Source organism: Mustela erminea, chromosome 5, assembly GCF_009829155.1.
Source record: "Mustela erminea isolate mMusErm1 chromosome 5, mMusErm1.Pri, whole genome shotgun sequence".
Lineage (NCBI taxonomy): Eukaryota > Metazoa > Chordata > Mammalia > Carnivora > Mustelidae > Mustela > Mustela erminea.
In genome coordinates, this window is record NC_045618.1 from 20,180,488 (window position 1) to 20,205,590 (window position 25,103).

Here is a 25,103-nt window from a genome sequence, read left to right on the forward strand (position 1 = left end):
AAGCTCTCACGTCTGGTTGACTGTGAGGTTCTGCACAAGCAAGAAGTGAGGCTGAGAGTTGAAAACTGCACAGTGAGCGTTGCAGGCAAGCACCAACAAGTACACAAAGCCCTTAACCAAAGACAGGGAGAGTTCTTAGTTCCAGGTCTCTGAGGACATCTTTGTCCAATCATTAGCTGACCACAAAGCAAACCAAGCAGATTTTAGTAGTTACACACACACACAAATACAGACTTTACAAAATTCCTGCCCCCCAAAATCACTAACAAAATAACAGCCACATCATCAAACCCTGGGGAGGGGGCAGAATCTGATTTCCAGAGTTGCTATATTATTTTAAATGTCTTGTTTCCAACAAAAAATTATGAGACATACAAAGCGGGAGGGGAGCAGCCAATAAAGAAGTAGAAATTGTAAAAAAAAAAAAAAAGAACCAAGTAGAAATTCTGGAGTTGAAAGTCACAATACTTGGAACAAAAAAGTCACAACAAATTTGAACTGGTGAAATAAAGGATTAGTAAACTTGAAGACAGGTCAGTTGAGATTATGCAGTCTGAAGGGAGAGAAAGAAAAAAGAATAAAGAAAAGAAAAATAAACAGAACCAAGCATATGCATATGGCAGTTGTATAATGAGAAGAACAATAAAGAGAAAAGGACAAAAACCTCTGAAGAAATAACTGCTGAAAAATGACCAAATTTGATGAGAAACAATCCACACACCCAAGAAGCTCAATGAACTGCAAGTACAATAAGCTCAGAGAGCCACACCTTGACACATCGTAATCAAACCACTGAAAGCCAGAGTCTCAAGAGCAACAAGAGAAGAGACTCTTCGCATATGAGAGATCTCAGTGAGATGAACAACTGATTTCTCACCAGAAGCCATGGAAAGCAGAGAGCTTCGATCCAAAGTGCTGAAAGAAAAAGACTGTCAACCAAGAATTCTCTACCAACAAAACCATCTTTCAAAAGTGAAGGAGAAATTAGCACATTCCCAGATACAAAAAAAAAAAAGAAAGAAAGAAAAAAAAAACCTGAGAGAATCTGTTACAAGCAAACCTGTCCTATGAGAAATATTAAAGGAGGCTTTTTAGACTGAAAGGAAAGGACACATGACATTAACTCAAACACATGTGAATAAAGAGCCCAATAAGGGAAGCTACATAAGCAAACAGAAAATTTATAAAAATATTTATAAAAATTGGGATGCCTGGGTGGCTCAGGCTCAGTTGATTAAGCCACTGCCTTCGGCTCAGGTCATGATCCCAGGGTCCTGGGATCAAGTCCCAAATCGGGCTCCTTGCTCGGCAGGGAGCCTGCTTCTCTCTCTGCCTCTGCCTGCTACTCTGCCTGCTTGTGTGTGCATGCTCGCTTACTCGCTCTCTCTGAAAATTAAATAAATAAGATCTTTTTAAAAATTTTATAAAAATATAAATATATTGTTAACATTTTTTCCTCTAATCTGATTTAAAAGACAACTACACAAAGCAGTAATTACAAATCAGTGTTGACTGCCCTATCACATATAAGATATAACTTGTGTGACAATAATAGGAAGGAATAAGAAGAAAATGGAGCTTTATCAAAGCCCAAGATTTTGTATACTATAGTTATTAAGCTGGCATTAATCCAAACTTCTTGTTTATCAGTTAAGATGTTTACTGTAATACTTAGGGTAGCTTCTTAAAAAATAAAAGAAATGACAAAAGAGTGAAAATGTACAAAAATCACTTAACACAAAAGAAGGCAGCATTGCAGGAACAGAGAAACAAAACAGACATGACGACCTAGGAAAGGAGGAGCAAAATGACAGACACAAATCCTACCCTATCAGTAATGACATTAAATGTAAATGGATTAAAGACCCCAATTTAAAACTGATCCAACTGCATGCTATCTACAAGAGACACACTTTAAATTCACAGACACCAACGGGGTGCCTGGATGGCTCAGTCAGTTAGGTGACTGCCTTCAGCTCAGGTCATGATCCCAGGGTCCTGGGATCGAGCCCCACGTCTGGCTCCCAGCTCAGTGGAGAAGTCTGCTTCTTCCTCTGCTCCTCCCCCCATCTCATTCATTCTCTCTCTCTCTAATAATTAAGTAAAATCTTAAAAACAAAGACACTGGTGCCTGGGTGGCTCAGTCAGTTAAGCATCTGACTCTTGATTTCTGCTCAGGTCATGATCTCAGGGTCATGAGGTAGAGCTCTACATCGGATTTGGCGCTCAGTGCAGAGTCTGCTGGGGATTCCCTTTCTCCCTCTTCCTCTCCCTCTGCCCCTCCTTCCATGCACACACCTCTCTCTCTCTCTCACCAAAATAAAATCTTAAAAAAAAAAAAAAAAAAAGACACAAATGGGCTAAAAGCAAAAGTACGAAAAAAGATAAAGCACATGATAGTAACTACAAGGTACTGGAATGGTTATACTATCAGACCAAATAAACTTCAAGACAAAAATTGTCACTGAAGACAAAGAAGGCGTTTTATAATGATAAAAGCACATATGCACCTAACAATAGAGCCCCAAAATACATGAAGCAAAAAACAACACAACTGAGAGGGAGAAACTGACAATCCAGAAGTATCAGAGACTTCACTATCCCACTTTCAATAATGGGTAGGACAAAGAGATGACCAGGGAAAAGGACAATTAACATACAAATCAACTAGACCAAAGAGACATCCGTAGAACACTCAACAGTACAACACACTCTTCTCAAGTACACACGCAACACTCTCCAGGGTAACCATATGTAGGTCATAAAAAGTCTCAATAAATTTAAAAGAACTGAAACAATACAACGTGTATGTTCTCCAACCATATGGAATGAAATTAAAAATCATTAACACAATGGTGGGTCTTAGACTTCTGTGCTGTTCATAGTCTCATTTCATCTTATTTTTCACATCTTCTTCACATCCTTCCCACTCACTGCTGATACAGTCTTTTATGGCAGCGCCCTTTTTGGATGACAATTTGCCCTTATGATCTATTAAGAGCTTGGAGATTGAACCCTCACGCCAGAACAAAAGGCTCTGTATAAAACCACACAGGAGCTTTGCCTCAAAGAACAGCCAGTGACAGTGATCTGTATTTGGAGCATCTATTCTAGCTATTTAGGGCCCTGCCTGGTTCTCAGCCAGGTAAGGGTAACAAGCAGCCTAAAGGTGTGAAGAAGGCACCACTAGACACAAACCAGCTCCATGACAACCAGCAGCTGAAACATTATCCCTTCCATCATTAAAGGAAAAAATTCCCAGGCTTCTGATACAAAGATATTCAACATTCCTTTCTAAGCCAGTCAGACTAACAAAGAAAACCTTCTCTTTTTACATATTTTGCTCTAAACTCCCAGTTTCCCTTGATGATATGCCTTCCTTAAAAAGCACATCACTGATCTTACCCCTTCCCTGTACTGTTTTAAGATCACTATCACAGGGTTTTTACACGTTTACATTTTTCTCAACCATTTCATAAATATTTTAGTCTCCTCAATTAGATGACAGCCCTGAAAGAGAAAAAACGGCCATTTGTGTTTTGTGCTTTTGTAGTTTCCAACCTGTTTAGAAAGCCAGTACTGGGCTCACTAATGCTTGCTTAATGAATATTGGCTAACTCAGAGCATCACGCTGGTGTGTCTCCATATATACTGGTGTATCCCAGACACTATAGTTGGGCCAAGATGACAATCCCTTCAGGTCTGGGTCGAGGAGTGCCGTGGGTAGAGGGTGGGGTAGCAGGAGCCCTGTGGGGCCCCACATACCTCAGTGTGTGTATCATGATGTGAAAAAGGCCGGAAAACACTGGGTTAAGGGACTGATTAGAAACACTGCTGAAAAGAACTGAAAAGAGTTTGAATGTCCATTAAAAAAAAAAAAAAAAAGACGAAGATTCTTACGTAGCAACTGGAAAATCGTAAGACTTGGGAGTGAAAACCAGCAAGATACGGATAATAAGCAACACATGCGGGAGGATATATAGACTTTGTGGCTTTTATCTTCACATGGCACACCTGTTAAGGCTGCACCACCGTGATGGACTCTGAGGGGAACCTGGTGGACAGAGATGAGAAAACTTGTCCTGATAAACTCTTTCAGCTTCTGAATTTTCAGCCATGTGATAGCATGAAATAAATCTTTTAAAGTTGCCAAATCTTCCTATGCCGAGCTCCCACTTTCATTACTAACAATTATTTTCTACTCGAAATACCTTCACCACTAGTCAAATGTTGAATTACAATTAAAAAAGTCAAGATCCGGTTGCTGGTTAGCTAGCCGTGTTCTGTTTAAGAAAATCCACTGAGCTCTACACTTACTGATGATCTGTGCACTTCTCCATAGGTATAATATACACTTCAATAAAAAGTCAAAAGAAAAATGAAAAGATTATTTAGATCAATTGTCTTTTTATTCCCTTATTAAAAGAGTTGTATGGTATTTCATTTATTTGCCTAAGTAAATTGTTTCAAATTTTTCAATAATTCCTCAAAGGCACCTGGGTGGTTCAGTTGTTAAGCACCTGCCTTCAGCTCAGGTCATGGTCCTGGAGTTCTGCAATCTCGCCACATCCCTGTTTCTCTGCTCAGCGAGGAGTCTGCTTCTCCCTCTCCTTCTGCTCCTTCCTCCACTCCTTCTTTCTCTCACTTGTTCCCCCTCTCAAATAAATAAAATCTTGAATAATAATAATAATAATAATAATAACACTTCTTCAAAAAATCCCATGTAACTTGAGTTGTAAGGCCGAGCCCCCATGAGACAAGGGGGAACCAGGTTTGCCTGCTCCACTTTGCCAATACTGTTAACAGCCTCACGGCCCACATTCTCATTCTGGGCTGGGAGGTTTCAGTAAGCATTGAGGAGCATTACTAAAGATCACCTTACGGTAACACATTTTTTATTATGAAAATAAAGTATTTAAAGCCACTTATCGAAAATGCCAAAGTCACAAGGGATTAAGAAAGAGACTTGTGCAAAGGGTCAGGACTAATGGAGGCTTTAGAGCCACGACAACAATCAAATGCAATCCCTCGCCCTGGGCTGGGTCCTGTGATGTGGGACTGTACCTCATCAGCAGGTAAAATCAGAGTATCAACACTAGGTTAAAGTTTCCATTTGTACTTATGGTTACATGAGAGCATTTCCCTATTCTTAGTCAAAATACATCGATGTTAGTTCAAGTTAAAAGCCACAATGTTTAGTTAATCTTAAATGAGGAACAGCCCTATGTCCCTGTACGCAGGATTGGGGGAATACACTCAGGAACAGAGGGAAATGATAATGCAAGTGGTGTAAAATGTTAACAGGTTAATCTGAGCGTAAGGCGTACAGATGTGCTTTGTGCTATTTTGTTTTTCCGTAAAATTAAAATTATTTCCAAATAAAGTTTTTTAAAGCCATATATTAATAAACACCAATAAAAATCAAAACAAGTCTATAAACAAGAATAAAAATGAAAACAAGCTTAGAAATGAATCTGGATTTTGATTGTAACAGTTGTTTCTTGTGAGTCATTTTAATTAAGTGTAATCCCAAGGCATTATTTCAAACTTGCCAAAAAAAAAAAAAAAAATGTACACCCTCCATCTAGATTTGTAAGAGCTAAATAAGCACCTTCTGAGACCCAAAGCTTAACGTAATCATCTTTAACGTAAGACTCCACCTCAATCATTTCTCATAATGTGAGCCTTGATGGAGAAACTACATTTACAGGAAGTTTAATAAAAGTTCTCATCCACATGAGGGATTATTCTCGCCTGAGTGGTGAACACAATGATAAATCCTAATAATAACTTACGTTAAGAGGACTTAAAGCACTACCAAAACAAAAAGGCCTAAAGAAACTTAAGGTCTAATAAAATGGTACATGTGCCCACAAATGTAATTCTTAAAAAAAGAAAAAGATGAAGAACTGTACATAAAACACAAAACTTCCAATCTGCAGAAAAATATGTAGAAGACATTCCTGCCACCCAAGGAAGTGAAGGCTTTCTTACACAAGGCACAGAAAACACAAACCATACAGGAAAAGAAAGAAACTAGACTACACTTAAAATTCACAATTTGTATGCTGAGTATCACATTTAAAGTGAAAAGACAAGCCATATTCTGGGAGAAGATAATCTCCCATAAAAGGAGCTCACAGAAGGGCAGTACCTAGGAAAAGCTCTGTCATCATCAGACACTTAAACACAAGAAAAGCAGCAGGGACACCACCCCCACACTGCCCACAGGCCTCCACATTCCACTCCTCAGGGATCCTAGGCAGGGATGGGGAACCACCCAGGGAGGGAGCTTCCTCCTCCACCAGATCCCTTTGCCAGGTGCTTCTGGTCAAAGAGGTGGCTCCCAGCATCCAGAAGGGACAATTTCCAGCACCCCAACTTCGGGCCCGAGAGAATTTTGGTTCTTACAAGATAATGGGGGAAAAAGTGCTGAACTATCTCTCAATCCCTGCAGCCCCCCAGGACAATACTTTCTAATGTCTTCGCACTAACACTAGGTTAGAGTTCTTGATAACAAGGTACTGGCTCTGCGGCTGTCTATCTAGCAGCACGTAAGATACAACAGCACTACAACACTAAGACAAGTATTTTTTATATATATATAATTTATTAAACTTAAAAGTTTTGTAAGTAATAGGAAACATTTGTTGTCTAGGTTGAGATGTAGGTATTTTGAATGTTTAAGAAAAGTAGACTAATTGTTTTCATGTACCTTGAAATATCTGAGGGAATTTACATAGTGAAATTTGTAAACTGTGTAAGTGTTTAATGTAATTCTGCACTGCCAAAATGATAGAATAATTGAGTATTGAAGAAAGGACATGAGTAAAAGTGGTGCTTTTAATTTTAAAACAAATTACTGGGACGCCTGGGTGGCTCAGTTGGTTAAGCAGCTGCCTTCGGCTCAGGTCATGATCCCGGCGTTCTGGGATCGAGTCCCACATCGGGCTCCTTGCTCAGCGGGGAGCCTGCTTCTCCCTCTGCCTCTGCCTGCCATTCTGTCTGCCTGTGCTTGCTCTCCCTCTCTCTCTCTCTCTAATAAATAAATAAAATCTTTAAAAAAAAAAAAAAACCAAATTACTGTATTTACAAGTAACCGTTGTTAAGTGACAGATTATAAGACAGGTATTTTTAAAAATTCTCTCTCAAAAGTAGGCCTATCCTCCACAATTCCAGCAGGAAGGCTAGGTTCTCAGAGATCAGGAATAGCATAAAACATCCCAAACTACACAAGGCACTACATGTTTTAACCATAATGAAACATGCTAAGGTTGTAACTACTAAACTAAGAATGGGGAAAATGCAGAAACACTGCCTTCTGTATTCTGCTGGAAACTGCAAGACATCCCTAAAGAGGCTTCCTCGCTGCAAAAATTCATGACCACAGAGACCTCCCCCCTAGATCCAGTGACCAATCCTCCCTGCATGCAAGGTGGGGGGGAGACCCACAAAGATCAGAGGTTTCACTCCAATCACAGTTGAGATTTAAAATGTATCTTTTATAATTAGAAATGAACATGAAAACTACTTCCTGTCTTCTTGAAAATGTCCACTTCCCTAAGAGTTCAAACGAAAGAAACAGTTATTAGGAAACCTTTAACAGCAAGTCTGGGGGGGAGACAAGTACGGGCAAGAATACTCTTTCTTCACTCAAGCACTTTAGACAATTAACTCATAACAAAAGCTAACAGTTTACATCAGAAAGTGTGTTTCTTTTTCTTGGGCAAAGGTCTACAAGTTCCCTCTGTTCCTCACAACTATGGGTAGTTTATCAATCTAAACACAACACAACCTAAATAATTTTTTCCACTCTGACTAATATCAGATCCTGTAACTGCAGGCAAGAGGTGCACATCTGCCAATAAAAACAAAGAAAAGTCAAAAGCGAACTCATGTTCTCGAGAACATTTAAAGACAAAACCTCTACAAGTAGACTTCCTACCAAAAATTGCACTTGTGTGTCAAGATAACTCCGAGACTGCCTACCAACTATTCGGAAGAGAACAACCATATTGCAAACTTCCAGGTCACAAATATTGTCTAAAAAGTCAAGGTTTTAAATAAATGTAAAGTCAAATGCAATTGGCTTTTTTTTTTTTTAAATCATTACTCATTTTTATGAATTCTAAACATGCTGAGTTTCAAAATTGTGTGGGTCAACATGAACAGAAAAGTCAGGCCTTCAGGAGAAGAGAGAAAGGGAACCTTGACACACTTAGAATCACACCGGCAGAATCAGAGGAAGTCAGATTAAATGAATGTTCTGGATAATCATAAAAATATTGCTGTTACCTACAGTAAACCATATCATTTCTTTGGGCTCCAAATGCCATTATTTATTCACTAAGGTATCAGGTCAAAGAATAGAAAGTATGTTCTAAAAATGAAGGATAAAAGATACAAAGAAGGAATTCAAATTTTAAAAACTTGGGTAAAAATGTATAATACCCTCATACCAACTCTGAGCCTTAAAGAAGATATCACTCATTTCCTAGGATTGGTTCAGAACTAATGATGAAATTAACAGATTTTTTTTTTTTTTCTGTTCTTACCTCATAAGACCAGACACACTGCACCCCCGCAAACCTCCGGACACATCTTCCCACCTCCACGTCCTCGTGAGTAGTGTACATTTCCCGGAGACACTTTCCAATGTGCGGTACCATTCTCCGGAGAACCTCCCGGCTCATGATCACACCGGGCCCCCCCATGCAGAAGTTCTCACCGGGTTCCAGGGCAAGTTTCCCCATTTCTTCCGTGGTGCCCAGTCCTGTCTGCCCGAGAAAGAGGGGCTCACTGCTATTCAAACTCCTCAGAAAATTCTCCAGACGGTCTCCTTTGATATACACGTCATCATCTGCTCTCATAAACCATTCATACTTGTCCAAGTAGTGGTCATGCATGTACTTGAGCATCATGAAAGACTTCTTCTGGGGTGGGTAGGAGTCGTCCACGCCCCGTAGTGGCACTATTGGGATTGGTATCGATGTGTCTGAACCCTCACTAGAGAAGAATTCGACTTTCCCAGGAATTGTCTTGGACCATGTTCTGGAATTAAAATAAGTATCAGTGAGAGAACAGTTTATTTCAAGCTTCTCATTTCCAGAAATTCACATATCTACTCATGCTAAATGACTGTGTGTTCAAAAGGAATGATAAAAAACTACTTGATCTGTTTGCCTCCCCTTGAAAGAAACCCAGGCTAGAGGGTATTGCAAAGCCCAAATTCATTTTCAAAAGAATTCCAACAAAAAAAAAAACGATGAAGTGTTCAAATAGTTCCAGGATAAATAAGTTTTAGCTGTGTCTGAAAACCAAATTGGCAGGGCACTGAGGTCTAGATCTCCCTGTAAATTTTCTGATACTTACCAAGCCCTTACCCACAAACTTCTCCACTCTGTAAGATAATCAAAAATCAAATTCCTTTTTTTCCTCTCTTCCCCTATGATCCTCTGGTTTTATTTCTTAAATTCCACATATGATAAAATCATATGATAACCGTCTTTCTCTAATTGATTTTTTTTTCGCTTAGATAGTAAAATAAGAAGGAATCAGAGAGGAAGACAAACCACAAGAGACTCTTAACTATAGAAAACAGACTGAGAATTGCTGCAGGGGAGGTGGGGTAACTGGGTGATGGGCATTAAGGAGGGCACTTGATGCAATGAGCACTGGGTGTTATATACAACTGATGAATCCTTACACTCTACCTCTAAAACTAATAATACACTACATGTTAGCTAAATTGAATTTAAGTAAAATTAAATTTAAAAAAAAATCAAATTCTTCATTCAACAAAGCTTCTTTGAATGCACATCAAGTGCCAAGTCTGTGCAAAGCCAGGGTGATGCACAGTGAGCGAGCATAACACCGACGGCCAACTCACAGAGCTGTCATCAGGAGAGATAGACGTTTATCAAGGCAGTCACACACCAATGGGCTTACTGGTATGAATTAAAACCAGCACCCCGAAAGAAAGGTGCACAGCCGTGAAGAGCATACAGAAAGAACACAAAGTAGACATACAGTGCACAGATCGCTTCCCCAAGACCCAAGTGAACACCGAGGATGAGAAACAGGCCCAGGAAGTGGCACGTGGGGACAGGGCAGGTTGCCACGAGGGGAGCAGGCCCCCTAGAGCTGGGGCCCCTCAACAGTACCAGCTACCGAAAGAATGGGGCAGACCAGACACGGATGAAAGCTGGGCTTCCCGCAGTCCTCAGGGGTGGAGGAGCCAGCTGAGGCCACCAGCAGAGAACTGCTACAGCCACCTAGACATGGTGTCATCAGGGCTAACTGTTCCACCCACTGCAGAAGGAAAAAGTCAGGACTCCTGCTGCTGAACAACTGATTTAAGGCCACCATGTTACATCTGTCCCTGTGCCTTCTTTATACTAGAAGCAGTCCAGCTACAAAATACACTTACATAGATCACTTCTAGGAAAAACATCACAGTATGTGAATGAAGCAGTCAATATAGCCCTAATAAGATGAAAAAAAAAAAAGGACCCCTCCCAGGTGACTGTCTCCCCAATATGTTTTTATTTTACTTATCTGTTACACTTATATGTATTGTGGTGGTGAAAAGTGAACTTGACGGGTCAACGAAAATTACACATCTTAAATGGAAAATCTTAGGGAGAGAAATAGTCGAAAAAGGTACACACCAAACCTCTGGTGAAGGGGTACAGAAGTAGGGAAATGAGAAGGATGGGGGAAGGGATAAAGAAAACTTTCTTTATTCTGTATCTCTCTAAATGGAGGAAACTTTTTATAAGCATAATATTACTTTTTTTGGAAAAAATGTTAACTGTGATAAAATACACGTAACTTGAAATTTACCATCTTAACCATTTTTTAAGAGTAATGTTCAGTGGAGCATTAAACACATCCCCAACATACTTCAGCATCACCACCCTCTGCCTCCAGAACTTTTTCAGCTACAAAACTAAATTTCTAAAGCACAGTATTATTTTTGTAATTTTATAAACAATCTACAATGATGCACTTAAAAAGAAGTTACTGGTTTTTAAATTCAATTCCTAACCCAAATTGTAAGGAATACAAAATGACTTCAAATGAACTTTCTGTCAAACATGCTTCTCAAAAAATCTGAGGACTACACATACATCGTTTTTCATTAAAACTAGGATTCGACTATAAGATACACCACTGTTTTTTGTACCAGTAACAAAGAAAAAAGGTGACATTCTTAATCACATGATGCAACTGTAAAATGCATCCTGATTTCAGCGATGTTAAAATATGGGGACAGGGAAATGTACATCTCAGAATGATGTTTAAGGGAAAAACATTACTGCTACTGTTAAGACAGTAGCAGTCTTAACAGTAGCAGTAATGTTTTTCCCTTTATGCCTATGGATTTAAAATGGACCTATAGAGTCTTAGGCCATTTACAAAATTCTTTAACAAAGAATTCGGCATATATGGACTCTAGACGCTGTCACAGGGACTGTACTGCATTTCCACAAATTTTCACATAAGCTCCTAAAAAAAAGGATGAAAAGTGAACGTGGCCGGAGCAAGGCAACTAATTAAAAAAGAAACCCACCCTTTCCATAAAGAGACAAGTCTCTTTCAAAAATGAGAATGAACTACAACCAACCCAGAATGTATGATACCCTGAAGACCCCCTTCCGACGTGGTATCTAGAGGGCAGACGGCTTCCCAACCCCAGGAACTTGGTGACAATGAAGATGTACTAAGAGGACCCCCAACCGGTCAAGGAGCCCCGATTCCTTCCTTCAGTAGAAATGATTTTTGTTTGGCAGTCACAACAATTCTTTGAAAAAGTAATTAATTTCGGTAGTTGGCACATAAAAGAAGTCAATACATCCTGCTCACTTGCATGAAAAAAGTGACTTAAAGTGTCACTTTCCATAAGACACACACTACTATCTACTACCATCCCTACACGCTGAAAAAGAGCCTGACTTACTCAAGCCACAACCAGAAAACAATTAAGAGGTAAAATTCACAGGCGTAATGGAGTTAAAATACACTACCATTCACAGTACTTCTGAAATTTAAGTTATAAACACTCTGCATTATCTCATAATCGATTATACATGAATAGTGAATAAAATCAACCTAACTTTAGCTTCCACCCCATTGCTTCTGAACTACAATGTGATTAATAAAACAGACCAAGTTCGAAATGTTAAGTGCAGAAGGAGCCAACCCCAGAAGCCATTAAGATACTAAAGCACCACGACATTACCGGAGACATGGGGAGGGTAAGACAATGTCTGCCTCCAAAGGAACCACCTCCTCAAGAGACAACACACAGGTTCAGAGCGTGAGTTCTAGAATCAGGTTCCTGGGGTGAGAGTCCTGGCTCCACTTTGGGATAAGGCACAGTATGCCTCCCCTTCCTTGTCTATAAGCTGGGGATAATAACACTACCTGCCTCATAGGGTTGCTGTGAGGGCCGGTGGATTCTTCGACCTAAAGTGCTCACGTCTGCCCAGCACGCAGGAAGCATTATGTAAGTGCGACTTATTAGGGAAGCCAGGAGTGTGCAAATAAAGTAAGACAGTGAAAGAGAAAATGAAGGGCACAGGGGAGTGTGGGCTGAACATGCTGCAATCAGTTACAGGACGACAACCAGTGTGCAGACATTATGGAAAACGCCACCCCTCACACTTCTGGCTAAAAACCTGACACTCGAGCGATCTAGGAGAATTCCACTTTACTGTCAATCTTAGACAGCGTTAGGGTAGAAGCCTACTGAGACTTTAACTTTTAAAAGTGTTTTCACTTCTGAAACGCCAGAATCCTTCCTATTAGCCCGAGCATCAGAGTGCCTTTGCGTCTGGGCTCCTACCTGCTGCAGCACACAGAACACGGACAGCAAGCGCCAGCCTCTCTCGAGAACCACCCTCGCTGAGGCGATTAACGCCTATACCATGACTTGAAATCATGTAATTTGTCCAAGAAGAGAAACCAATTAATTTTAAAAACAGACAATCTAACCTCAAACCATCCTTAAAAGCCTCTCTGCAGTTTTATGGTAACTCCACCCAATTATTATCTTTTCCTTTTTAGGTAACCCAGGGAAAAACCTCAGGCTGCCCTTTTCTGTTCTAAATGACTGGTGGTTGGAGAGAAATCTCTCAAAAAGTTTCTGTAAATCCTCCAACCTTAAGAAAGTATGATCTTTTCATTGAGGGTATCTTTGGCTTCAAGAGCTCAGGAAAGATCGAGTGTTCTGGAACGGGAATCATGATTCACCATCCTGGGGGACCTGGGGGAGGGGCGGGGTGCCTTAGTGATGGGAAAGAAGTAAAGGAGACACTGCTGAGGAAGCAAGCTGGCCCTCCTTCCGAGACAGAAACAGGTCAAGCTCCTTATTTTCATAAGCAAATGTCAACTTTGCCATCGACGAGTTTGTTACCAGGAGCAAAGAATGCTCCCTTAATTGAAACCACAGAACATTTGCAGAGGTCCTTGCCAGCAAGCTCAATTTTCAATGCACGGATAACCAACTCTTGCTAAAGCACAGATACAACAACTGAAACTGGAGAGAGCCAAGTAAGCTATCATCTTTTCCTCCGGGCCTCTAAACACTATCCCTACACCGAGTTAAATCACAGTTAAGTGATGCAGCTGGACAATATTAGCTTCGCTAAGGAATGCCTTTGCTGACTCAGGACTTCATAGTCTTCCTTTCTGTTATCATTTTAAGAAAAACTACATAAAATACATTTGTGTACAAAACTGCATCCACAGCGTAACTCCCATCCTAAGTTCACATTCATAATACATGGGTAAATTTAACAAGCAGGCAAGGGTACATCCCTGTGATGTGTACTATTAAGGGAACAAAAGTACACATACAAAAATAAAATATTTTACAATTTTACCCCAGAGTGTTTACTGTGGTTATTTTTGGATGGAGGATCAGAAGACATTTAATTTTCTTCATATTTTCTACATTTTCTAAATTTTCTGCAACAAATAAGTATAGTCAGAGCTGGGGGGAAAGTTTTTTGTTTTTTGTTTAAATCTGGAAAAAAACTTTAAGCTAGAAAGCATCCACAGAAATGAAAAGATTTGACATCAGAAAATGCTACTTTTGTAATAAACATTTTTATATAGAATGGACAAAAACTAAAAGAAAAATGGAGTGAGATTGAGTACTTTCACATCTTTAAAATTTTAATAGCTACAGTAATTTTTACAAGTAAAAAGGGGAGATCTTCTGTGATTTCCCCAAAAGGACAACTAAATACATTGCCAGACAGTTATAGTGGTAAGTTTGAAAGGACTCATATTGATCAAATCATCTCAGAATTTGGAGTCATGGAAGGGAGAACATCATTTTTTCCCCTTATAGAACTGATAGATAATAGGAATTAAAGGCATATGTTTATATTCTTTCCTATAACAGAAGAAATTTAATAACTTAACCAAAAGGAATACAGCATGAAAACAAGAGCAAGAAAATAAAGCCAAAGAAAAACAAAAGTAGTCAGAGCGGGGTACCAGTACTGGTACCAGGGATGGCGAAATCCTGGTAGGGGCTGCCTACTCAGCTCTATGCCCGTGGGAAACAGGGAACCAACTGGAGTCCTCTGAAAAGATGCCACCCTGAAGGGGGAGCCCACGTGGTGAGACCAACTGCCATCACATGGTCTCTCTGTCTGATAATGGTGGGTCCCAACCAGCAGGCAACCAAGAGATGTTGCAGGACTCTGTCCCACTGCTCAGGGTTAAGTAAGAGGGATATTCCAGACACTAAGACCTGACAGAAACTTGTCCCGCAGGGTCCAGGGGAGGGAAAGGAAGTCACAGGTAGTGAGTGTCCTTATAGGAAGCACAAGTTTGATGGAGCAGCAGTCTGAGCTCACCCTCCCAAAAAAGTACATGGAGGGCAATTCTTTGCTGCCAGTCAGAGCAGCCATGCACTTGAACTTGATCAGACCTTGGGAAAACTCAGAGGTCTTCCAAAGCTACCAAGTGGTAACTCAAGGCCTCTCCTGGAGCTGAAGGAATGCCCTCGGGCCGGATGCTGTAAGCATTACTCAGTCCATTATCTCTGTCCTGTGCGGGTATGAGGATGGAGCATACTGAGCTGGTTTCTCTTCTTCTTATGTGGTTTCCGGATACATGGCTTCCTCTTTTAAAGTCTCTAACTGCCTTACTGCGTAAACTTATGACGTGAGCAATCTCAATTCTTTTGGAAGTAGGTGGGGAAAGAGAACAGAAATCATAAAACAGTGGGAAAAAAAATTTTTTTTAAGACAAATCAAATTATACTCTTTACCACTAATCCTAAAAAGTGGGCCTAAGGTGAAAAGAAGCATTAAGACTTTTTTTCCTCCTGCCGGGTGGATTACAGCTTTCCACCTCAACAATGGCCTGGGCACTAGCCCAGGAGGCAGTTCCAAGATATTAAGGGCTACCAGCAACCTGTCCTTTGAGCCCAGGTTCACAGCAAACAATGGAAATACTCTTCAGCACAGACCACAAAAACGCCCTCTTTGAAACCTAAGAATTAAAATTCGGAGTGTTAATAATAGAAGGCGAATTCTGGTCTCATGATACATTTCCAAAGCTTCAAATGTTGGAGAGCGACCTTAGATGGTTTGTTTTGCCACCGTACATTTAAAAGTGTAAATATGCAACTAATTCTTAATCACACATGAAAAAAATTCATTTCAAATTTAAATCTAAGCAAACAAAGCCACACAAAAAACAGCAGCAACAAAAAGTGTTCTTCGACACAAACAATAAAACCACCCTGAACCCACTTTGGCCGACCGCTTTTGCAAGTCAGTCTCCTGTACCAAGGCACTTCCTGGTATCAACCCGCTGAACAGCAGCCCACAGCCACCCTTCAGCCAAGCAGTCACCTGGTGCAGGGCACTGCGCTGCGGGCATGAGAAACTCAGCCTGTGACAATTCTATGCAGTGTGCGGTACCGTTACCCACATTTCACAGATGATGAAACTGGGGCGCAAGGCTAGGTAAATAACTTCCCGTGATCATAGAGCTAATAAATGTTGAAGCCAGAACTCAAATGGGGTCTGATTCCAAAGCCTCTGCTGCCGCCTTCATCCCGCACACTTTTTTCCAGGTTATCACCCACATTTTCTTTGCAGTCCCTCCTCCATTGAGAAGGCTGAGAAAACAGTCATCCCAGAAAAGGAGGGCAACCTTACACCCACTTCAGCCACTTCCACTGCGTCTGCCTGGCAGAAACCTGTCCACTGAGGACACCTCTTCAGAGTCTGAGCTGGATTAGTTGAAAGTCAGTCAGAAGACTCTACTCTGAAGGTAGCTTCTGAAAGCCTCATTCCGTTTGGGTCCCTTCACTACTGTAAATCCTGCCAGATCACTTTCAGTAGGCTGGAAACAGAAGAAAATCCCAACACAAAAGCAGCCCTCACACCTAGGCTCAACTTACAAAGCAATTGTTTTAATGCCACGGACAAATATATTTTCAACAATCCTCAGATGCTGGGTTTGCAAACCCAGGGTCGACACCAAATCAGCAGAATACACCTTTAAAAAAAACCCACAAAACTTTTTATTTATTTATTTGGATGGGGGAGGAGAGGGGGAACCATTTTGCAGGGGAGGGCAAAGGGAGAGGAAGAAGCAGGCTCCACATAGGCGAGGCTCGATCCCAGGACCCCAGGATCATGACCTGAGCCAAAGGCAGACACTTAACTGACTGAGCCACCCAGAAGCCCCATACCTTCTTCTTTTTAATCATCCACAAACCAAGGTACTTGGTTACAGAACAAATATCACAACTACAGAGGTTTTAGAAATGACACCTAGTTAAGATGAGTAGATGGGAGAGCTTCATTACTTTAAATCGTAACTAAATTTCTTGTTCCCCCAATTCCACCCACATGCAGGACAGATGGAGACACTGAATATTTACATTCGTGTGTGGAAGCCAGGGCCCTCACATTAAAAATTCTGTCACCTGATTCTCCCAAGCACTACCTGGAATTGTGAAGTTACGGAACTAAGGTAAATACAGTTACAGTATCCGAATACTTTATCAGGACAGGATTAACTGCTACTTACTGAAACCAGAATGATCTCAGACCCAAGCCCAGGGCACCACCTGTGCCCAGCACCACTGCAGGCACCTACAATTCAACACACTCAAAACTGCACTTCCATTCCCTTCCAAGAGCTGTCCTCTCCTCCTCTTTTTTTTTTTTTTTTTTTATGCTCTAGTTCTGTAGCTTTACTACAAAGTAAGTGTTCACTGCAGAAAAACTCAAAAGGGCCAAGAAGAATATGAAAAATCACTGAACATCACTGTGTATACATTCTGTCACATTTTCTTTTCTATACTACACATACAGATTATTTTCTTTGATTTTAAACAAGAGTGGCTTCATACCCAGAATATAATTTTATACCCTAGTCTTGCTTAATTTAAATATATTGTGAATCGCTCTTCATTTCAGAACACATATTTCAGCCACATCGTTTTTGTGGCTAGAGAAGTGGGTCACAATATGGATAAATCAGCAAAATCAATTATGGTCCACAGTTCCTAATGCAGGACACCAAAGACATTGAAATTTCCGGGCGCCTGGGTGGCTCAGTCATTAAGTGTCTGCCTTCGGCTCAGGTCATCATCCAGGGTCCTGGGATGGAGCCCCGCATCAGGCTCCCTGCTCCAGCCTCAGTCTGTGAAGGAGCAGCCTTCACTACTTCCTGCTCTTCCACATTTCCAGGAACCTGTTGTCTCTGCCTTGAAAACTCCTTCAAGACTAAGTGAGGGAAAGGGGGCAGGAGTGTGTGGGCAAGGCCCTTCCTGATCCCCTTCATAATCAGTGCAGGCCTCTTTGTGCTGTTGTCCCCACAGCAGTTAAGGTTCAGGCACCCCGTAGGCCCTCCTCATCAGTATTACCATTTCTTTCCCTCCCTAGAAGACACACCCTGCCAGGATAGAACTATTAATCTGTTTTCAATACAGAGCAGCTTAATGAAGGGAAAAGGGAAGTGAAACTAGCCATGTGATGAAAACACAACCGTGTATAAACTTCTGCTGACAACCACAGCTATCCTTGCAATATTCTAACTATTTGAGGGCACCAAGATCTGGAACCATGACATAAAAAGCTAAACTCACGTTCAGGGCTTGCAGAGTCCTCCAGTCACCTTAGACAGGTAATTCACAATGTGAAAGGGGTTGTGCTCAAAAGTTCATTTACAGGTCAGTTATCTGGATTATAGAAGGCAGTGAGTTTTTGCCAAACTGAATTCTAGCTGAGAAAGTATTACTCTAAACTGTTTCAAGATAAGCATGGTTTACTGAGTTCAAGAGTAAGAAAAGGGACTCAGGTTTGCTCATTAAGGTTGGTAAAAGAACAGTGTGCCTTCACTGAAAGCATTCGGAAGAGGCCATTAACTACTACAACATCTTGCAACAAGATTCCTATAGCTACAGCTAGTGTTTCTCAAACTTTCTTCCCACAGTTCCCTACAGACTGATGCTAATCTTTAATGGTGCCCTTTATCACTCCCAGGGCAAAGAAGGGAAACCATCCACCGCTTTCCTCTGAGAAAGTGGAGAAAGAACAAAACGGTTCCCCATCTTCAGCCCAGGGGAGGTAAAAACCAAGACAAATATAAGGTGTTGGATTAGCTTAGAGTTCTGGGCAAAAGAAAGGACTAAAAAGCAAAGTATGCATGTTTTCTCTTTTTTATCAAACCATTAATTAAAAAGAAAATCCAAATGGTATCAAAACTCTCCCGGCAAGAACAGGTAAGTGTAGCCAAGAAATGTTTGAAACAGAAGAGGAACAAAGAGGAACTTGTCTACCGGATATTAAAAAATTATTCGACTTCCAATAATTTCAAAGGGTGGTACTGGCATAAGAACAGAGGGAAAGATCACTGGAACAGAATAAGAAGTCCAAAACATACCCAGGAATTTTGAGTATGATGAAGATGGCATTTCATACTGGTAGGGAAAAGGGAGCTTATTAAACAGATGCTGCTAAGACAATGTACTGTTTGGGGGGGAAATGAGATTGAGATGATTTCTACCCTTTCTAGAATCAGGGGGAAAAAAATATTGCTTTTTAAATCTCTCCAGGAGGACACCTGGGTGGCTCAGATGGTTGAGTGCCTGCCTTCACCTCAGGTCATGTTCTCCAGGTTCTGGAATGGAGCCCCACATCGGGCTCCCAGGTTGGCGGGGAGCCTGCTTCTCCCTCTTCTCCCTCTCCCTCTGCTTTTCCCCATGCTTGTGATCTCTCTGCCTCTCCCTCTCAAATTATTAAAAAAATCTTTAAAAAAAAATCTCTCCAGGGCATTAATTTTTTGAGCTTGGGACAGGGAAGGGTGGGGGGAACCCCAAAATCAGAAAAGTAAAAACTGAACTACATGAATTTCTATCAAACTAAGAACAAAGGAAAAAATACAGAAATAATATGAACTGTAGCTAGTAACAAAAGACACAAGGAACACAGGGGATCTGATGATCTGTTACTACCTGGCACAATACATCCCTCTGGAGGAATCAGGTACCATTCCGAAGTGAAATGACCGAGAATACAAATACTCTGATGAGTCCAAACAACTTTCCTGATGCATTTGCAGAACCCCAGCAACCCAGAGGCCTCCGGCAAGCTTCAGAGCTCCAGCACCATAGCCACCTCAGATGTAAATCTTTTCTCAATCTCTTCATAAATTCACTGCATTTACAAAGCTAAGGATACATCCACCTGCATGTCTAAAGGCCTTCTTCAAACTTTTCCTGTGCAAAACTAGACCTGTTGACTCACGTCCTTACCCAGCTCAGTAAGTAATACAACCACTCACACTTGTCTTTCAAGGCAAGACCCTGGAAGGCACTATTGATGCCTCACCACTCAACCCGCGTTCAGTCAGCACATCTGAGCTCTGCTCCAGCAGATCCCCTGGAATTCTCCACATCTTTCCATGGCCACAGCCACCACAGCCGCCCCCTGCCACCACCACCTCCAGCCAGACCACCTCCTAAAATCTCCTGCTTCTCTACAATCCGATCTCCACACAATGGGCAGAATTAACTTTTAGAACATAACGCCATCACCTCCCTTTCCTGTCTAAACCCTCCAAAGGCTTTCTAATTCACCTAGGAAATATTCCAGGAGACCAGACATTATCAGGCCTCATCCGCTTTCTTTTATTTCCCTTCTTTTATTCCCTTCCAAGGTGGTTGTTGTCTGTAACCTATCAGCTCTTCCCTCTGCTCCCCTGCTCCTCAGTGATACTCACACAACAAGTTCCTCACCACCAGACTGCAGCCCAAATCCTAAGTTCTCTAGACACCACCCCACTCTTTCCTTACCATTTTATTTTCTCCATAGTGCCCATCATTAACTCTTTCAGCATCTTGGTTCCCACTAATACAGAAGCGCCACGAGAACAAGCATCTTCACCATTGTGTCCTCGACAGAGTCTCGACACAGAGGACCCATGTATGTATTTGTTGAATAAAGGGATGAATCTTAAGTGTAACTGAGTACTTTTAGGAACCAGGATCACTCCTATGAACTTAACAGCTATGGTGTCTGCTCAGGGCCTATGGAAGAAACTAGCCCTGGTCAGACTCTGATCAGCTACACTTTGAGGTTTGTTGTGCCTGGTTTTTAAAAGCTGTTTCTTGGGGCACCTGGGTGGCTCAGTAGGTAAGCCTTTGCCTTTGGCTCAGGTCATGACCCCAGGGTCCTGGGATCAAGTCCCGAAGGAGATTCCCTGCTCAGCGGGCTCCCTTCTCAGCAGGAAGCCTGCTTCTCTCTCTCTCTCCCTGCTGCTTGTGTTCTGTCTCTGGCTGTCTCTCTCTGTCAAATAAATAAATAAATTATATATATATATATATATATATATATATATATATGTATATACACACATATATAGAAGCTGTTTCTTGCATGCTATCAGCCGTTGCTGCACTGCTAACATTCCTTGGTGGCCCTTCTCCCCACTTCAAGCATTTGGCAGGTCGAGAAAGTACAAGTCTGCAATGATAGGGCTGTTCCATCATTAAAATGCACTAACTTTAGTGCAGACAGGTATAGCTCATTGAATTTCCCAAAGGCTTTAGATTTCCCTTCTGGACCTCGAACAATTACTAGTAGCCAGACCTAAATTCTGATATTTTCAGTACCTTAGCATAAGATTACTAAAAATGCCAGCATCTCCTTACATCCATAAAGCCAAACTAATTTTCTTTGAAAAGAAAAAAAAAATTAGACTAAAAAACATTCAAGTTTTTCTAAAGGTATAGAATGAATTTGCCTCTTAGGAGAGAAGTTAGAACTGAGCACACCCAGTGCCAAACTACAGTTCTACCTGTTAAGATTCAAACCGACTTTTATGCCAAACAGCGTGCAACTTCCATTTTAAGAGCTGAGTGTGGAGTTTCGGCCTGGGTTGCAAAGCACAGCAGAGCCATAATCATAAGTTACACACTGTAACCTCCATCCCAATTCAGGCCTTCCCCCAAAGTTCCTTAAGACTAAAACTGCATTGGGCCATCTCCTGCAAATGGCCTAAACAGAGGCTTGAGGCAGAGGATCTTAATGGGAAAGCTAAGTCCACCCCCAAGCTTCAAGTAATGGGACTTTTTGAGATCAAAAGATGAAAGAGCTGCAGGAAAGCTGACAGATGCCTGGGTAGGATAAACTGTTTCCTCATAAGGGTTTTCCCTTTATCAGAAAGGCAGAGTTGTCACAAAGGAGGAAGAACTGGGGCCAGATGGCAAATTGTGTGTCTACTTTCCATTAAGTGTCCAAAAGAAAATAAACAATGAGATAAAAATCCTGCATCCAAAAAAGATGAGGTAGGAGACTTGGAAAAGGAGACCAAAAATCAGAGTGTCAAGCGTGGGCTTAGGGAAAAGATCATCTCCAAGTGTAGAAGAGTAGGTCCAGTTTGTGTTACATTTTCTGAGTACTGCTGGTGTACCAGGACCCCTACTGGTTTGTCTATACTGACTCTGAATCCATGAAAATATATCTGTTTGGTGGGCAATATAATATTTGTCCAAACTACTTTGATAATCATCTCCAGAGTTGCAAGTTCGCAGGGCTTGTCACCCAATGGCAGTCATGTGGGCTTACATTTCAAAACCATTCTCTGAACAATTTATACAGCCCATCCCTGATTTCAGATGTAGCCATTTCTCTTGGCAAAAAGAACCATCTGCATAAAATTCCAGGTAATTCATGGAGGATCTGGGAGTAAATCTTCACCTGAGGACTCCTAAATCACTAACACAGTCTAATTTTATACTAAGTGACTACATTCTAAGGTTTTTCAGGCACTCAGTATCCTTCCCGGCAGAACCTAGGCTCTGGACTTAAATATGATCCTCACAGAAAGATGCAGGAATGGGGAGTCAATGCACTGAGAGTGCTGCCATTCTCCATTGCTCTTTGTCTTCTTTTTCAATCTTGTACTTCTTCCCTTAGAGGAATAAAGATCCATATATGTTTTTCCCCTCATATCTAATGCCTGCACATTTAGACCAGGATTAAATTTAAAAGCCAAAGTTTCAAAGGATTGGTTATAAATTAAGAACCAATAGGAACCGGGGCACCTGGTTGGCTCAGTGGGTTAAAGCCTCTGCATTCAGCTCAGGTCATGATCTCAGAGTCCTGGGATTGAGCCCTGCATCGGGGCTCTCTGCTCAGCAGGAAGCCTGCTTCCTCCTCTCTCTCTCTCTCTGCCTGCCTCTCTGCCTGTGTTCTCTGTCTGTCAAATAAATAAATAAAATCTTAAAAAAAAAAAAGAAAAAAAAAGAACCAAGAGCAACCAGCTTGGCCTTGCTCAGCGCTGAGGGCTCTAAAGTTCCTTCTCAGAGGACCTCCCTGCGTTGGTTTGTTCTGTGGCTGGATGAATCCCAAATCTTCTCCACATGGAGAGCATTTCTGTACTTTACACATACAAGGTTCCATTAAATCCCTTTACTGGACCCACACCCTTCTCCTACCTCAAATTCACTCCAGCACAAATCTGCCATTCCAAAATCATCACCCTTCTAAAGGTTACTTTGGTTAATCCCTCTGTTAATCCTGAACATGATTCCAGTCACTTTTATGACTCATATGGCCAACAAGGACCCAGATACTGGATAACACACACACATCCCCAAACGGAGATAGTTAAGCCCGAATCTACCATGGGCCAAGAACTACTTTTCCCAAGGTTCTCTTTCCATTAACTCAACAGACTGGTGGATCGAGTATGTAGCTGGCAGCCCCTTGATATCTACAAGTATGCTATGTTAGAGCTCTAACTACATTAACTTACCTCCCCTCTCGCTCTGCAAGAGCAAAGGTACCTATTTCAGAGAATCAAACGATAACCATCACTGCCACTACTATCACAGATACTGTGTCCTAAGAGTTTCCCAACAACCTTTCGAGGGAGGTATGTTCAGTCAGACCTATTTAACAAAGAAGGCGGCTTGGACGGAGAAAGCTGAAGTGCCTTACACAAAGTCAGGCTGAGGACCACACCCACGGGAGCCAACCTGGTCCACCTGACCCCAAAGCCCATACTCTTGGGCGTCGCATTCACCATCCCGCCTCTGACCTCTGTTTCCAATGTCTGACAACCATAGCCCAAGGGGCACCCCGATCCCACACGAACCCCGGGAGCTTGCGGTCTGGAAAGCAGGAAGAGGCTCAAGCCAAGAGAGTACCGGCAGGGCCGCCCACCGGGATGCTGAATACAGGAGTCGGAGTCCAAGCAGCAGGGACTCACTCACCTGTAGGCGGCCACGGCGCGGGTCTGCAGGTATTTCTGGGCGGTCATGACTCCCACGAAGAGAAAGTTACTGTCGCGCGGGCCGCCATCCGAGGCCGGGCCGTGAGGCCAGAGCTGCGCCCCGCGCGCCCCGCTGGCCTGGGAAGCCGCCGCCGCCGCCTGCCCTGGCCGGCAGCCCTCGGGGCTGGCTCGGCGCCGCGGGCCCGCTCGCTTCAGCTCAGAGGCGCGGGGCAGGACGAGCCGCGAGGCCAGCACGAAGCCCAGCACGAGCCCGAGCAGCACGCTGAGCCAGGCGCGCCGGCCGCGCGCGGCCATGCCCGTGCCGCTCTGCCCGCCGGGCCGCCGCCGCCGCCGCAGGCTCCGCGCGCCCTCAGCCCGCCGCCCCCGCCCGCGGAGGCCAGCCCGCCCTAGCGCCTCGAGGCCCGGCCCGGGCAGCGCCGCGGCCGCCGCGGGCCCGCCGCGCCCATCGTGGCCCCCGAGCCGTCCGTAGGCCCCACGCCGCCGCTTTGTTCCGCACGCCCACCCCCACCGCCTCGGCCTGCGCCTTTAAGAGGGGACCATGCCCAGCGCGCGCCGGTGGCGGCTCGAGCGCGACGCGGCGGCGGCTCTTCCCGCTCGCGCGCGAGGGCGCGGGGCCAGCGCGACGGCGACCGCTGTGGCAGCGGAGTCCGCACCCCCGTCCCGCCCCGCCCGCGTCTCTCGGCTGGCTCGGCTCCGCTAGCGCTGCGCCCGCCCCCGTCCTCTTCGTGGCCGGCGCCGCCGCCGCAGCTGCACATCCTCCGGCTTAGCTCGCCATTGCAACAGGAGCCCCTCACGTCACGCACGGCGCGTTATGAAGGGGCCCCAGCGGCGGCGGAGCCTGGCCCCTCTCGGGATCCGTCCGCGCCGCCGGATTGGCGCAAAAGTGAATGGGGGGCGGTTCACGTGGCCAAAGTTTGACAAAAAAAAAAAAAAAAAAGCCTCCCGGCGCGCGCGGCCCCCGCCCCGCTCCGCCCCGCCCGCACGGTCTGCGGCTCGGCCGCGGGGGTGGAGGGGGCGTGGGGCCGGGCTGGGCGCGGGCGGGGGCCCGGACCGCGGCGCCCTGCAGCCCGTTATCCGCCCGGCGACCACGCCCCCGCCGGTCCGCGCTCGGGCTCCTGGCGGCGGCGCCCAGCACCGGCCCCAGGGTGTCCCCTCCCGGGGACCGTGCCCGCCAGGCGGCCCCATCCTGAGAGATGCACTGCCAGCGCGAAGCTGAAGAGGGATCTTTGAAGAAGGGGCTTCTTGGTCCCCGAACTCGGCACGAAGCGCTCGTGCCCTCTCTGAAACTGTCCTCAGATAAACCCCGCTCCCCACGC

The 25,103-nt window shown here is 43.4% G+C and overlaps 1 protein-coding gene across 1 annotated transcript in view; it reads right to left on the reverse strand.

Moving 5' to 3' along the window:
- CHSY1 (chondroitin sulfate synthase 1) overlaps positions 1-24,121 on the reverse strand; it is a 70,057-nt gene extending 45,936 nt beyond the window's left edge. Inside the window, exons 1-2 of the mRNA XM_032342220.1 lie at positions 23,768-24,121; positions 8,556-9,051 (exon numbers count right to left, since the gene is read on the reverse strand). Of these exons, the coding sequence (XP_032198111.1) occupies positions 8,556-9,051; positions 23,768-24,081 (810 nt within the window). The 5' untranslated portion in view covers positions 24,082-24,121. The remainder of the gene's footprint in view (positions 1-8,555; positions 9,052-23,767) is intronic.
- Between the last annotated feature and the right edge of the window lie 982 nt (positions 24,122-25,103).